Genomic DNA, 16,568 nt, shown 5'->3' on the forward strand with positions numbered 1-16,568 from the left:
CTGATCTCTCAACATCAGCAAAACAAAAGAAATTATCACTAACATCAAGAAAGGAGGATATGTCTCCATCTACATTAACTAAGCTGAATGGAGAGGGTCAAGTGTGTCAAGTTTCTAGAAGTAATGATAACTGACAATCTGTCCTGGACCTCCCACGTAGACACAATGGTCAAGAAGGCAAACAGCTCCTCTTCTTCCTCAGGTGGCTTAGGAAATTCAGCACATCCATAAAGGACCCTCACCAACTTTTTCAGGTGACCCGTAGAAAGCATTCTATCCAGGTACATTATGACCTACGACAGTAAATGCTCTGCACAGGAACATAAGAAACTACACAAAGTTGTGTGCACATCACAGAAGCCAACCTTCCGTCCTTAAACTCCATTTACACTTCTCATTGTTGTAGAAAGTTTGCCGACAAAGAACTCTCCCACCTCTTCAGTCAAGCAGAAAATATAGAAGCTTGAACGAACACACACACACACACACACACACACACACACACACACACACACACACACACACACACACAGGGCAGCTTCTTCCCTGCCATTATTAGACTGCTGAATGGACTTAACGTCAGATAATGTTGATCTTGCCTTGCACACCTCCTGTGCAGCCTTGTATGTCTCGCTCTGTCTAAGCGCCCTATGATCTATACATCCTTGTTTGCTATGATCTGCCAATACTGCTTGAAAATAAAACAAAGCTTTTCACAATACTAAGGTATGTGTGACTACAATAAATCAAAAACAATCATGGAACTCAATCTATGAGGTCCACCTATCTGACCTTGTTACAGTCCCTCCAAGTCTTTTGTAGCTACAGCTGGGGCATGGTCAAACTCCTCTAACGCTGCTCTGATACTGACAGCATATAACACACAATAACTCGCCTCTTGTGCATCTCAGAAGAAATTCATTCTCTTCTTCAAGCAGCAATGGTGTTGAGGCAGAGACAATGTTGAGGCAGCAATATCTATCAGGTCCATCTCAGGATTCAGAGGTGACTTGATTGACGGATAGCGAAAACGCATGGGTTCCGGAACAGTCAGAAAAGCTGTTAGGAGCTCGGCACATTCAGGACTGCTGCATCAACACAAACTTTGTATGTCATTGGACTGGACCTCATGTTGACCATGCCTCTTATCCATGCAGTGTGATTCCCATGGTTCCTACATCAAACTTTGCCCCCACTCTTGCCTATCAGATTCTTGTGTTGAACACTAACATTCTTGATGCTGTTTCAGCCCCCACGCCCTCTCCAGGTCTGGGAAGATCAAATTTAATCCAGTGAATCTTCTCCCCATTAATAATTCTGCTGAAGTTATCCTCGTAGTTGCACGACGAGTGGTCCTATAATCAAACAGGAACCGGGACAGTCTGGTGTCTAGTGAAGCTGCAAGCTGTTTCTTTAAGGCTGCCTTCAAAGTTTGGAATATTCTTTCTACCCATTTTGACGACGGATGGTATGGAGCTGTCCTTATGATGAATATCGTTCAACTTAAGGAAATACTCAAATTCCCTGATGGCAAATGATGGCCTGTTATCTGTAACCAAAACTACCAGCAATCTGTGTATTGCAAAAGATATTTGCAGTTTTTCAATCATCCTCCCAGTGTTTGATAAATGAGCTCTTTGCATGTCCAGCCACATTCAGTAGAGGTCCACAATGACCAATGACATGGAGGACATGAAAGGACCCGCACAGTCAACGTGTAACCGAGTTTGGGGTTTATCCAGTCATTCCCACTAATGTGGGGGAGCTGCTGGTGGTAATTTTTGTCCTTGGTGGAACTCTGGGCACTGGCCCACCAATGTACCTAAGTCTACATACAGTGTCGGCCACCAGACGTTGCAACTTAATTTGGGAAACCACTGGATGACTCTCATGGAGTTCAGCTAGTATCTGGTGGTGAACATTGCTTGGGATAATCACTCTTGCCCCCCATAATAATATACCATACTCTACTGTGATCCAGTCTCTCCATGTACAAAAAGCTTTCAAATCTGGTTGCAACAGGCCTTTGGTTTCCTCCATCACCACCAACTGTTTCAGTTTTGCCAGGACCAGATCTTTCTGTATCCAGTCAGATATTGTCAGCCGTGACTGGAAGTGGATCCAGAAAATTAAAACCAGAATAGACTCTTCCAGTAGCAGTACACTGATCTATCTGCCAGTAACTCAATGCATCCACAATTGCTACTTGGCCTTCCAGATGGTGTGACCAGGCAGGAAATAACTCCTACATAGTCATTACATGACCGCATGAGGACATTGATTGGGGTAAGGCAGGTAGGCCGGTCTTGGCCTCACTTGTCCAACTATAACATTGCAGGCAGGTTAAGTTGAGCAAGACGCCTTTACGAAAGATACCCAAGTAATTTTGTAGCCCTAACCAATAGGCCAATAATGCAAGATGTACTCGCTAACAAACAAGGACAGGTTGAGGTGGGCAGAAACCCATTGGGATAGCCACCTAGAGGCTTTGAGCCTTCCGAAACCCAATAAACTTGCCAGCAGATTAATGTCCCAGAATATGATTTCAACCCCACTTCTGAATGTTTCCCCAAGAGACTGAAAGCATGGTGGTTAAATTTATAATTGAAACAAAGATAGATAGGGAAGTGAGTTATGAAAAGGATATAAGACAATAGACAATAGGTGCAGGTGGCGGCCATTCGGTCCTTCGAGCCAGCACCACCATTCATTATGATCATGGCTGATCATCCACAATCAGTATCCTGTTCCTGCCTTATCCCCATAACCCTTGATTCCACTATCTTTAAGACCTCTGTCTATCTCTTTCTTGAAAGCATCCAGAGAGTTGGCCTCCACTGCCTTCTGGGGCAGAGCATTCCATATATCCACCATTCTCTGGGTGAAGAGGTTTTTCCTCAACTCTGTTCTAAATGGCCTGCCCCTTATTTTTAAACTGTGTCCTCTGATTCTGGACTCACCCATCAGCGGAAACATGCTTCATGCCTCCAGAGAGTGTCCAATCCTTTAATTATCTTGTACATCTCAATCAGATCCCCTCTCATCCTTCTCAACTCAAGTGAATACAAGCCCAGTTGCTCCAATCTTTCAACATATGATAGTCCCACCATTCCGGGAATTGACCTCGTGAACCTACGCTGCATTCCCTTAATAGCAAGAATGTCCTTCCTCAAATTTGGAGACCAAAACTGCACACAATACTCCAGGTGCGGTCTCACCAGCGCCCTGTACAGCTGCAGAAGGACCTCTTTGCTCCAATACTCAATTCCTCTTGTTATGAAGGCCAGCATGCCATTAGCTTTCTTCACTGCCTGCGAGACCTGCATGCTTGCTTTCATTGACTGATGTACAAGAACACCCAGATCTCGTTGTACTTCCCCTTTACCTAACTTGACTCCAGTCAGATAGTAATCTGCCTTCCGGTTCTTGCCAAAGTGGATAACCACAATTTTATCCACATTAAACTGCATCTGCCATGCATCCGTCCACTCACCTAGCCTGTCCAAGTCACCCTGTATTCTCATAACATCTTCTTCACATTTCACCCTGCCACCCCACTTTGTCATCAGCAAATTTGCTAATATTGCGTTTAATGCCTTCATCTATATCATTAATGTATATTGTAAATAGCTGCGCTCCCAGCACCGAACGTTGTGGAACCCCACTGGTCACCGCCTGCCATTCTGAAAGGGACCCGTTTGTCACTACTCTTTGCTTCCTGTCAGCCAGCCAATTTTCAGTCCAAGCCAGTATTTTGCCCCCAATACCATGTGCCCTAATTTTGCTCACGAATCTCCTATGTGGGACTTTATCAAAGGCTTTCTGAAAGTCCAGGTACACTACATCCACTGGCTCTCCCTTGTCTATCTTCATAGTTACATCCTCAAAAAATTCCAGAAGATTAGTCAAGCACGATTTCCCCTTCATAAATCCTTGCTGACTCTGACTCATCCTGTTACTGCTATCCAAATGATTCGTAATTTCATCTTTTATAATTGACTCCAGCAGCTTTCCCACCACTGACGTCAGGCTAACTGGTCTATAATTCCCTGTTTTCTCTCCCTCCTTTCCTGAAAAGTGGGACAACATTAGCCACCCTCCAATCCACAGGAACTGATCCTGAATCTATAGAACATTGGAAAATAATTAGCAATGCGTCCACGATTTCTAGAGCCACCTCCTTAAGTACCCTGGGATACAGACCATCAAGTCCCGGGGACTTATCAGCCTTCAGACCTAACAATCTATCCAATACCACTTCCTGCCTAATATAAACTCCCGTCAGTTCATCCATTACCCTAGGTACTTCAGCCACTATTATATATCTGGGAGACTGCTTGTGTCTTCCCTAGTTAAAACAGATTCAAAGTACCTATTCAACTCTTCTGCCATTTCCTTGTTCCCCATAATAAATTCACCCATTTCTGTCTTCAAGGGCCCAATTTTAGTCTTAACCATTTTTTTTTTTCTTTTCACATACCTAAAAAAGCTTTTACTATCCTCCTTTCTATTTTTGGCCAGTTTGCCTTCGTACCTCATTTTTTCTCCACGTATTGTCTTTTTAGTTATTCTCTGTTGCTCTTTAAAGGTTTCCCAGTCCACCGGCTTCCCGTTCATCTTTGCTATGTTATACTTCTTTTTTATCTTTATACAGTCTTTAACTTCCCTCATCAGCCATGGCCACCCCTGCCTCCCCGTAGGATCTTTCTTCCTCTTTGGAATGAACTGATCCTGCATGTTCTGCATTATATCCAGAAATATCTGCCACTGTTGTTCCACTGCCATCCCTGATAGGGTACTGAACCATTGAACTTTGGCCAGCTCCTCCCTCATAGCTCCATTGTTCCCTTTGTTCAACTGCAACACACACTTCCGATTCTCCTTTCTCTCTCTCAAATCGCAGATTAAAACTGCAAAGGGCCTACAAAGGAATATAGACAGGTTGAGTGGGAAAAGATCTGGCAAAAGGAGTATGATGTGGGAAAATTCAGTGTGAAGTTGTTCATTTTGCCGTAATGTGCTTTTTAAAAAGTTCTTTATCCAAGTGGTGAGAGGTTGTGCAACTTTAGAGACACAGAAATCTGGGTGTCCGAATGTATGAACCGCTGAAGGTTATAACGCAGGTACAGCAATGTAGTCAGGAAAGCTAACAATGTTCTGTTTTATTGCGAAGGTAACTGAATCTAAGAGTAGGGAGGTCATGCTTAGATATACAGGGAATTGTTAGGACCACATCTGGAATACTGTATATAGTACTGCTCATCATACTTAAGGAAGGATGTTAAGCAATGTAGAACTTCAGAGAGAAAGTTTATTGGACCAATACCTGGATTGAGCAGAATGCCATCTGACAAAAGGCTAGACATGCATGCTCTGGAGTTAAGAAGAATCAGAGGTGACTTAATTAATCCTGAGGGGGCTTGATCAGTTTGATGTCATAAGAATGGCATACAAGAGGAAACAATCTAGAATTAGGGGTCATAGTTTAAAAATAAGGGGCCACCCATTTAAGAAAGAGGTCAGAAAAATATCTTAGCTATGAATTTTTGGAATTCCCTTCAAAACACAGTGCATGCAGAATCTTTAAGTATTTTTGGGGCAGAGATAGATTCTTGGTTACCAAGAGGATGAAAGATTATTCCTTATTTGTATGTTCATACAAGATAGCATCAACAGAAAGAGCCAATTTGGCATAACAGCAAATTTCTTTGGAAAAATCTACTGGTGATCAACTTACATGATTACCTTTTACAAATAATATGAATGAGATTTACATAACAGGGCCTTAAGCTACTATAACCTTTACACAAATCTGTTCTTAAAGTGTTTGGAGTTGTCCTGACAATGAATGAACTCTTCGAGTTCCAGTTATTATTCAATTGCACAGAGTTTAGTTTTAGTAGCCTGCTCAAAGAAGTTATTCCACATCATCTCAATGCAAAAGACAATATTCAGTTATGCAAAAGTTACAACATAGAACAGGCCGTTCAGCAACTCTATGCTATTGTGCATCCTTCATCTAGATTAAGTTACTAAATAAGAAACTGTGAAGATAAACTCTCTCAATTGTCCAAAAGTAAGGTGATCTTTAGTTAAATATTTGGACTGAAAATGTAAATTTCCTAATTCACATACCTCAGAGGGCTGCTGAAATCCTTGTGTGGCCTGACTAGGCGTTGCAGACCACACAATGTTCACATTATTTGAAGGCACTGAAGGTGAAGCGCATACATTTCCATTCTTCAATTGCTCAGCTGAACGAGATCTTGGTCCCTGCCATCCTAAGACAGTTTCTGAAATAATAAATATTGCAACAGAATATTACCAGTCCCACATTTTAGAAAGTAACCTGGCTTATCTACATTAAAGTTATTTTTAAAAACAAAATCTGCACTCTAGTTCACATAATTTAGTTCACCAGTTCTCTATGCAGGAATGTTTAGGAAATGCTCAGCAAGTCTGGCAGCATCTGTGGAGAAAGAAGTATTGATACTGAGACTAATAGGACTCTTGTCGGTATATCCAGCATATTTAGTTTTTATCTCAGAATTCCAACTTTCATAGGATTTTGCTTATATGATATGCTGTGGATTTTGTTTTTAAAGCCATTACACAAAAGTTCCAGAGACAGAAGATGTAAAAACCTATTCAGTAGACATGTGCGCACATAAGGACTATTATTAGATCTAAAAGAAAATACTGCAAAGTACATACTTAAAAATAGTGTTATGATTCCAGATGATGTCACAATTGGATAAGGCAGGTACCAGAAATCTGGTTTTTTGTTTTCCCCATAATCCTCGATATTCTTATGTGACTAAAAATCTCTCTCAAACTTGAAGATACTTAACCATGCAGCCTTTACACCCTCTCCAGTAAAGATTTCCACAAATTCATTAAACTTCAAGGCAAGAAATTCCTCCTTATCCTTGTACCAACTGGGCAATCCCTGTGAGATTATGTGCTCCGTCCTTAGATTCTTTCACAATAGAAAACCTCTCCACGCCTATCCTGTCAAGCCCCGTCAATCTTGCATGTTTCAATATGGTTGCCTCTCATTCTTCTGAAGACCAGTGTGTACGAGTCCAACATACTCAACCTCTCCTCCTGAGAAAATTCCCTCCATATCCGAAGTCAATCTAGTAAACCTTCTCTGGCTTGTCTCTTATGCTGGTATTTCTTTCCTTCAATAAGGGAACAAACCTATTCACTGTAATCTGGCTGTGATTTGATTATCACCTTGTACAATTGTAACAAAACTTACCTATTTTTACATTCCATCCCCGTTCCTATTACCTGCTGAGTTTGTAGCCTAGCTTTTTATGATCTATGCACAAGGACTCCCAAATCCTCTGACAGATGGGACTCTCTTAGGCTTTTTATGATCTGCAGAGTCCAAACAAAACTCCTGTCTGGAAGTTTCACTGACTAAACTGTTTCCCTGAAGTAACTTCTTCTCTTAACTAAGATAACAAAGTGTGGAGCTGGATGAACACAGCAGGCCAAGCAGCATCTCAGAAGCACAAAAGCTGACGTTTCGGGCCTAGACCCTTTGTCAGAGAGCATCTTAACTGTTTGAAACAAACACCTTTACAATGTGAGAATATACTTCTATCTGACCACAGTCATTTCTCCTTCGAACTAAACCCAAAAGCTTCCAAAGCAAAACTTTAAAAAAAAACTGTCATCCTACACTCCCCTATAGCTAATGGTTTGCTGTTTTCTCTCTCCTGCTAAAAATCCCCCATTATATAAACAAAGTTTCATTAACACTCCAGGGATCCTTGCAGTTACCTGCTCTCTGGGACAAGTACTGGTTTAAAAATCATGGTTCCTGAAAGGATGACCTTCACAAAAATAGACCAACATCCTTATGCCATTAGCTTGAAATGCAAGCTCCAAAACAAAAGATATAAATCTCACATCACAACATTAACATGGCAGAAAAGAGATGGGAGCGATTTGAGTACAGAATTAGCTAAGGGATAGAATGCAACAGTAATAGTGAATATATTTTCTTGACTCCAGGAAAGTATGCAACTCAGTCCCCCAGCCTTATCAGAGCTGCTGCTATTCCTGTTGTACGTAGACTGACGCGGATTTCAGAAAAGGGAATGGAATTTCAAAGATGGTTGGTGATATAAAGTTCAACAAATTAGCAAACCATGAACAGCATAGCAGTAGATTTTAAGAGGATGGATTTATGATAAATGCAATTTCACTGTGACACACTTTGGGAGAAACAACATGAAGGGACCTTGGATTTTTTTTTGAGTTGGTGTAATGTATAGTGTACTGAGGGAGCATATTCACAAATCATTACCAGCACTGAACAGGCATAAAGAATACTTGGCTTAGAATGCCAAGTTAAGGAAGTCTCGTTAAAACTTTGAAAATAACTGTTCGTGTTTCAGCTGAAATATTATGTACAATCTGCATACCACGTCAGCAAGCACATTGGACAGCATACAGACAAATTCTTCCAGGATAATACCAAGGATTAGAGAGTCCCAAAGCTGGGGGTCTATTCTTCCTATTAAGGTTAAGGGGGAAACCAAACAAATATATTCAAAATTGAATCAGTGATAATGGGAACTGCAGATGCTGGAGAATCCAAGATAATAAAATGTGAGGCTGGATGAACACAGCAGGCCCAGCAGCATCTCAGGAGCACAAAAGCTGACGTTTCGGCCCTCTGATGAAGGGTCAAGGCCCGAAACGTCAGCTTTTGTGCTCCTGAGATGCTGCTAGGCCTGCTGTGTTCATCTAGCCTCACATTTTATTATTCAAAATTGAGGAGCTTTGATAAAGCAAGTAGGAGAAATAATTTCATTTAGCAGGTTGGTCAGTGACCAGAAGTCAGAAATATTAACTAATTGGCAGAAGTAGAGTAATTTTTTCACACGTTTGTTAGTTCTGGATATCCTGGCACGCAGGGAGTCTATCACTTCCCTCATTTGTAATGCTGTCAGAAAACCACAAGATGTTAGAGATGCTATCTGGTCTAACCTGGAGGAATTCAGGAGGCAACAAAACCAAAAAAATTCACGGCCACAGTGTAAAAACCACATTTCTTTATCTCCTTTATGTTTAGGCTGCAGACTAAATAAAGGGACCCACGGCTTTAAACCAAGGCAACTGTGCAAAAAGGTGCAGCAGTTTTAAAAATCACGATTACTGGAGCACACAAAGTTATACACATTGTCATGTTTTCTTTGAACAATGACAGCAGAAGCAGACACAACCTAGCCAATGGGTCCTGAACTAAGATAGAACAGCCTAATGATAACGTTCTGAATAGCTGCTGCTTTGGTAATCATGGCTTGTTGGAGCCAGTGCAGCAGAGAACTACTTAACCTACAAAGAGAAAGCATTAGAAAAAAAAGTTTCGTTGTCTCTCTCTCTCTCACACACACACACACACACACACACACTCTCATACAGAGGTACTAGAAAGTTTGCAGTAACAGTCAGCTGTCTTCCATGCACCCTTTTCTGCAAATCTCTTTTTGAAGGAAGAATAAAACTATAAATAATAAGAATGCACAAATTCTCAACTAGTGAACAAAAGAAGGCAGTGTGCAGACAACTTTGTGTCAACAGTAAAGAACTATAAGAAGGAATTGAAAGAAAAAAAAGCAATTCATCAAATTCCGTGAACTACACTGGTGCTACCAAACTATGCTTCCCTTTTTCCACTCTTAATATCCAAGCTTGTCTGGATTAATCCGCCTGTTTGTGAATAGGGGACTTTTAAAAGGAATAGAGTTTAAGTTGTAGACTGATAAGTCTGCAACTCATATTTCATAACTATCAATGAATAATGACAAACTTGCTCTCAATAACATGTTATTTTCTTATCAAGTACAGAAACTTGGTGAGTATTTTATTTTAAACTGGACTTCCATCAAGTAAATTAAGAGCATTGAACAGTTTGATTCAACCTTTCCATGTTTGTGTTGAATTCAGGAATAGTGAGGTTTGACTTCCAGTGCAATATCCTTGTCAATCATGACAACAGTCACCTCTAAAACAACAAGAAGGTACCAACCTCAAACTGGTTTGAGGATCTAGTTCTGTTTGATTTCAATATGCAGTTCTTAGCTATGTTGAGAGAATTACTCCTTGTTGATTTCGGATGCATATGGCCTCGTGACAACCCTCCTTTCCCATTCTCTTCCTTCTTTGGTCAACCTGTCATCCACTCAATCTCAATCATTCCAAAGGGAATAAGAACTACAGTCCTCTCAAAGTTTTTCCATCCAAAAATAAAATTATTCAATTTTAAACTTATCACAATAATATGTGAAGTCATGACCTCTAGCCTTGATCAGTGTCATAACCTTTATAATACTTTGTGACAGAGATAGTTATTAATTTATATATTGTAATTTATGTTTCTGTCATTTAAGACAAGAAATGTTAACTTAGTAACGATTGCCCAAGCAAAGACAAGCTCAGAGTAGAAAGATCCTTTTGAATTGATACAAAATATGGTAAAATCAACTTCATGAGTGTTCTCTTAAAAAAAATAATTTCTTCATAATGTGATGAAATTAAGAGATTATATGTAAAAACAAAAAAAATCAATTCATGCTAGAGGAAGTTATTAGAGTTCCTAAAGCACTACCAGAGTACTTAGAGGGACAACTTCACAGACTTTTATTTTCATCTGTTGGGAAGTCATTCAAGAGCAAGAGAAGCATGTGCCAAGTGGCATTCGGAAGAAATAGAGCTAAAGAAATGTAATCATAAATTATTATTAATCCTAGATCAGAATGCTAGAATACAATCGGTGCAAAAGAAGTCCTGTTATAAGTTTATTTTCAAAAGAAAAGGAATTAAAGCTGCATCATGGACGATACAGTCCTCGAAGGAAGCTAAATCAGGAGAATAATATTAATATTGACAATAATAATAAAAATAAAGACGACATTATCTATAGTGCCAGATGAGTTTAAATTTTAATTACTTTACACCCAAAGTATTAATAAAAGGAAGTCTTTCTCCCTTAAAAAGTGAGTTGCACTGGGTCTTGCCAAAGATACCGCAGTAGATGTTGTTAGAATTGTAACAGTCGTTGTAAACTGTACCAGGGTACTGACTCTGATATCTAGGTGTTGTTTCGGTTCAATTTGTAAACTGTGTTTGGGTTATTTCAGCCAAGCACTTAAAAAATCTTTAAATCTCTGCTAACAGTACAGTGCCTTTTTTTTCTTGATTGAGATTTCTGATGCAAATAAACTTGTGTTTTATTGTTGAAACAAAATTGTGTGCTTATGTTTCAGCAAAAGATCACCTCAGTAACAATAACAACACAAACATAATCGATCCAGCTGGGTTCCTATTGGGGATCTAACTTGTCCTGCATAAACATCAACTGGGAATTACCCCATAGCAATTGGGACCACAAGATCATAATAACATCAAGAGAAAGAGTCATGCAGAAGTAAAGTATTTATAGAGTCACAGAGTTATACATCACTGAAACAGATGCTTTGATACAACTCATTGACATCAGATACCCTAAACTGATCTAATCCCATTTGCCAGCATTTGGCCCATATCCCTCTTAAACCCTTCCTATTCATATACCCATCCAGATATCTTTTAAATGTGTTATAATTGTACCCAACTCCGCCAGCTTCTCTAGCAGCTCATTCCATACATGTACCATCCTCTGCATGAAAAAGTTACCCCTCAGGTCTGTTTTAAATCTTTCCCCACTCACCTTAAACCTATGCCCTCTAGTTTTAGACTCTCATACCCTGGCTATTCAGCCTATCCATGGCCCTCATGATTTTATAAACCTCCGAAAGGGTCATTCCTCAGCCTCCAAGGCTTAATTAAAAAACACTCCAGCCTATTCAGCCTCTCCCTACAGCTCAAACTCTCCAAACTCACCAACGTCCTTGTAATTTTTTTCTGAACCCTTTCAAATATAACAACATCTGTCTTCTACCAGGGAGACCAGAATTGAACTTAGAAAGAAATTGGTTCATGTTAATTTATTTGATTAATAATTGTCACATTTACTGAGATAGTGAAAAGTATTGGTTTTTGCGCTATCCCGGAAAATCATATCTTATTGAAAATACAACGGGGTCATAGAATAGAAAGCAGAATATAGTGTTATAGCTACAGAGAAGGTGCAAGGATTAACTTTAGTACATTAAAAGGTCTGTGCAAAAGTCTGTTAACAGCAAGGAAGGAGTTATTCTTCAATCTGTTGATACGCGTTTTCAAACTTCTCTACCTTCTGCCCAACAGAAGACTGTACAACCACGGAGAGGGGAGGGGTCTTTGATTATTTTGGCTGTTTTCCCAAGGTAATCAGAAGTATAGACAGAATCAATGGTAGGAAGGTTGGTTTGCATGATAAACTGGAATGCATTCAGAACTTTAATTTCTTGTAGTTTTGGGCACAGCAGTTGCCATACCAAATAAAAACCAAAAGAACTATGGGGGCTGTAAATCAGGAATAAAAACAGAAGTTGCTGGAAGCTCAGCAGATCTGGCAGCATCTTTGAAGAAAAAAAAAATCAGTTAACATTTTTGGTTTAGTTAACTCGGACTTTTTTCTTCACAGATGCTGCCAGACCTGTTGAGCTTCCAGCAACGTCTCTTTTTGTTGCCATACCAAGTTGTGATGCACCCAGATAGGATATGTTCTATGGTGCATCTATAAACTCAGCTCAGTGTCATTGTGGGCATGCTGAATTTCCTTAGCCTTCTCAGGAAGCAGAAGCATTGGTGTGCTTTCTTGTTCGTAGCATCGACATAGATGCACCAGGACAGATTGTTAGTTTAATATACTCCTAGGAACTTGAAGCTCTTGACCACCTCTACCTCAGCACCATTGAGACAGACAGGGGCATATCCTCCACTTCGCTTCTTCAAGTTGACTGCCAGTTCCTTCATTTTGATGACATTGAGGGAGAGATTGCTGTCTTTACACCATGTCACTAAGCTATCGCTCTCTTGCCTATACTTTTGTCTCGTCATCGTCTGGAATCCAATTCACTACGGTGTCATCATCAAACTTGAAAATGGAGTCAGGGCTGAATTTGGCCACAAAGTCATGAGTGCACAAGGAGTATAGTTCGGGGCTGAGTACGCAGATTTGCGGGGCACTGGTGTTGAAGATTATCATGGAGGTGTTGTAGCCTATCCTTATTGATTGAGGTCTGTAGGTCAGGAAGTCAAGGATCCAGTTGCAGAATGGGAGCAGAGCCCTAGGTCTCGGAGTCTGGAGGAGTGTTTGATCGGAACTATGGTGGTGAAGGCAGAGCTAAAGTCACAAAGTAGGAATCTGACATGGCTGTCCTTGTTATCCAGGCTTTCCAGGGATGACCGTAGGGCCAGGCAGATGGTGCCTGCCATGGAACTGTTGAGATGGTAGGCGTATTGCAGTGGATCAAGGCAATCTGAGAGGCTGGGGTTGATGAGTGCCATTTCTAACTTCTGGAAATATTTCATTATGATGGATGACGGCGCCATTGGGTGGTAGTCATTAAGGCCTGTTGCCCGATTTGTCTTCGGCACCAGGCTGACAGTGAGCTTCTCGAAGCAGGTAGGAACCTCAGATTGGAGTAAGGAGATGTTAAAGAGTCTGCAAATATTCCTGCCAGCTGGTCCATGCAGGATCTGAGTGCACAGGCAGGGGACTCCATTCAGGTCAGTCGCTTTCCATGGGTTCACTGTCAAAAAGGCCAATCTGACATCTGTGGGGGTAACTGTGGTTACAGGTGTATCGAAGGCCGTCAGAGCCGGTGACACAGTTTTACTGACCTTCTGTTCAAAACGATCACAGAAAGCAATAAGCTTATCAAGGAGGGAAGCACTGGTGACAATGATTCTATTTGACCTAGCTTTGTAGCCCGTTATGTCATATACGCCTTGCCACAATGGATGTGTGTTCGTGTGGTTAGTCAGGGACTCTAGCTCAACCTAGTATTGTCTCTTGACATCTCTGATTGCTTTGCAAAGATCGTACCTAGATTTCTTGTAATAGGTCAGGATCACCCAACATGAACACCTCCGACCTGGATCTCTGTTCAAGATGGCCAAAAAAAAAAATCACCATTTCCAATGTTAACTAGGGAGAGGCAATAAATGCTGCTCAGCCAGTGGCACCCACATCCAATGAGCAACCAAAAACCTTGCAAAAGTATCTGCATTCTCATCTACACGCTAGTGAGTTTAGAAATAGGAAGTTAGTCCAGAAAAATATATGGTGGGGAGATTGCACAGGAGGGTGGGCTGGGACATAGGGCTGCATTTGGGGCCAGTAGGATCTAGGAACACAAGTACAAAAGTAGGCCATTCAGCCCCTTCAGCCTGTTCACCATTTAATGAGATCATGGCTGATCTGTGGCATTAATCCATAAATCTGCCTTTGGCCTATATCCTTGAATACCTTTGCTTACCAAAAAATGCACTCTCAGATTTAAAACTAACAATGATCTAGCATCAATGACAATATGTGGAAGAAAGTTCGAACTATCAGCCATCCTTTGTGCATAGACATTCTTCCCAATATCTGTCCTGAATGGTCAAGCTCAGATTGTACCACCTAGTACTAGAATTGCCAACAGTGGAAATAGTTAATCATCATTCACCCTGCCTTTTCCTGTTAATATCTTGCAGACCTTGATTAGACCACCTTAACCTTCCAAATCTTAGAAAAAGCAGGTCTAATTTGTGTAATCTCTTCTCGTAACTTAACCCTGAAGTCTAGGCATCATTCTTGTAAATATACGTTGTACTCCCTCCAAAGTCGATATGTCCTTCCTGAGGTGTTGTATCCACATCTGCTCACAATACACCAAGTGGGCTTCAACCAAGCTTTTCTATAGCTGCAGCATAATTTCTGCGGCCTTACACTCCAGTCTTTGAAATAGAAAGGCCAGCGTTCCATTGGCTCTCGATTATTTTCTACACCTCTTCATGACATCTTAAATATCTGAACCCCAAGTCTCTTGAGACATCCACTGTAATTTAACTTTAACCCATCTAGAAAGTACCTAGATCTCTCATTTTCTTGATCCAAAATGGATAACCTCACATTTGCTTACCATGAACTCCATCTGCCAGTTTTGCCCATTTGCCTAGTTGATCAATGCTGTTACCTATTCTGTCTACCATGCTGCCTAACTTTATGTCATCAGTAAATTTGGATAAATGACTTTGTAAGCCATTTTCCAAGTTTTTGTGAATTGTTGAGGATCTAACCTGACACCACTGGTCACACCCTGCCATCCAGTTTGAGTACCTAGCCATTATCCTTCCTTTGTCACCAGCTACTCAGCCAATTTCCCCACAGCCATGTGATGACTTTTGCCCTCAATTTCACACGCTTCTACCTTAGTTAACAGTCTGTTACGTGGAAATTTATCAAATGCCTCTGGAAGTCCATATAAACAAACAATGATAAGCAAACGTTCCGATGTCCACTATTTTAGTCACCACTTTATAAAAAATTGAGGTTTGTCAGGCATGACCTCTGTCATGAATCCATGTTGGCTGTCCCTGTTAACGGAACATTTTGAGAGGCAGTTACCCAATCCTTGATTATATACTCCAATAATTTCTACCATTAGGTATGTTATTCCCTGGTTCTCCTCTTTCACCCTCTATAAAAAACAAAGTAACATGTACAATTTTCCAAAACAGAGGGATGAATCTTCTATCTAGGAAGCTCTTAAAAATCCTCTACTTACTTGAATACCTTCATAGAAATTGTCAGCTCCTAGCAATTTGTCACTCTTTAGCTCCATTAATTTCCACATTATTGGTGTTTTATTTAACATTAATTTTGTTCCGTCCCTGTCCCCAATCCACTATTAATTTCATTGGGGCACCAAGAAACTATCCTCCTTTTCCACTTTAAATACTGAGGCAAAGCAACTATTTAACATATTGGCCATTTCCCCATAGTCATCAACATCACCTCCTCCTTCAGTCTTAAGCCAGTCATAGAGAGCCCTACAAGAGAAGGGGGCACTCCTGGATGTAATTTTAGGCAATATAGACAAGTGGTTGAACTATCTGTGGGGGAGCACTTTGTAGGTATAACTCAATAGATTGAAGATTTTAATGGAAAAATGACAAAGATGGATCGAAATACAAAGTTCCAAATTGGGACAGAAGGCTGATTTTAATAAGAGCAAATATGATTTGGCCAGAATGGGCTGACAGCAAATACCTTTAGATATATTTACGTCACAGCAGCGTGGCGCATTCAAGAAGAAAGTATGAAGAGTACAAAGTCAATATGTTCCACAAGGACAAAGGGTGGGACCAACAAATCCACTGAACACTGAATATTGGAGGGATATACAGGATTGGATAGAGAGAAAGAGAAAGGCTTATGGCAGATTGCTCAAAGCAGCAAAAGCTGAACAGCAGTACAGAATGTACAAGGGGAAACTTAAAAAAGAAATTAGGCAAGTTAAAAAAAAGAAGAAAGAATTATGACAGGTAAAATAAGGAAAATCCTTAGTTATTTTACCAGTATATTAAATATAAAAGGATAAATAGGGAAACAGGAGGGTTGATTAAGGGCC

At 40.5% G+C, this 16,568-nt stretch overlaps 1 protein-coding gene across 1 annotated transcript in view; it reads right to left on the minus strand.

Moving 5' to 3' along the window:
* Positions 1-16,568, minus strand: part of LOC125448769 (oxysterol-binding protein-related protein 10) — a 189,164-nt gene that overhangs the window by 101,928 nt on the left and 70,668 nt on the right. The window contains exon 6 of the mRNA XM_048524291.2: positions 6,136-6,293. Within this exon, the coding sequence (XP_048380248.1) occupies positions 6,136-6,293 (158 nt within the window). The remainder of the gene's footprint in view (positions 1-6,135; positions 6,294-16,568) is intronic.

The sequence above is a fragment of the Stegostoma tigrinum genome, chromosome 2 (assembly GCF_030684315.1).
Source record: "Stegostoma tigrinum isolate sSteTig4 chromosome 2, sSteTig4.hap1, whole genome shotgun sequence".
Lineage (NCBI taxonomy): Eukaryota > Metazoa > Chordata > Chondrichthyes > Orectolobiformes > Stegostomatidae > Stegostoma > Stegostoma tigrinum.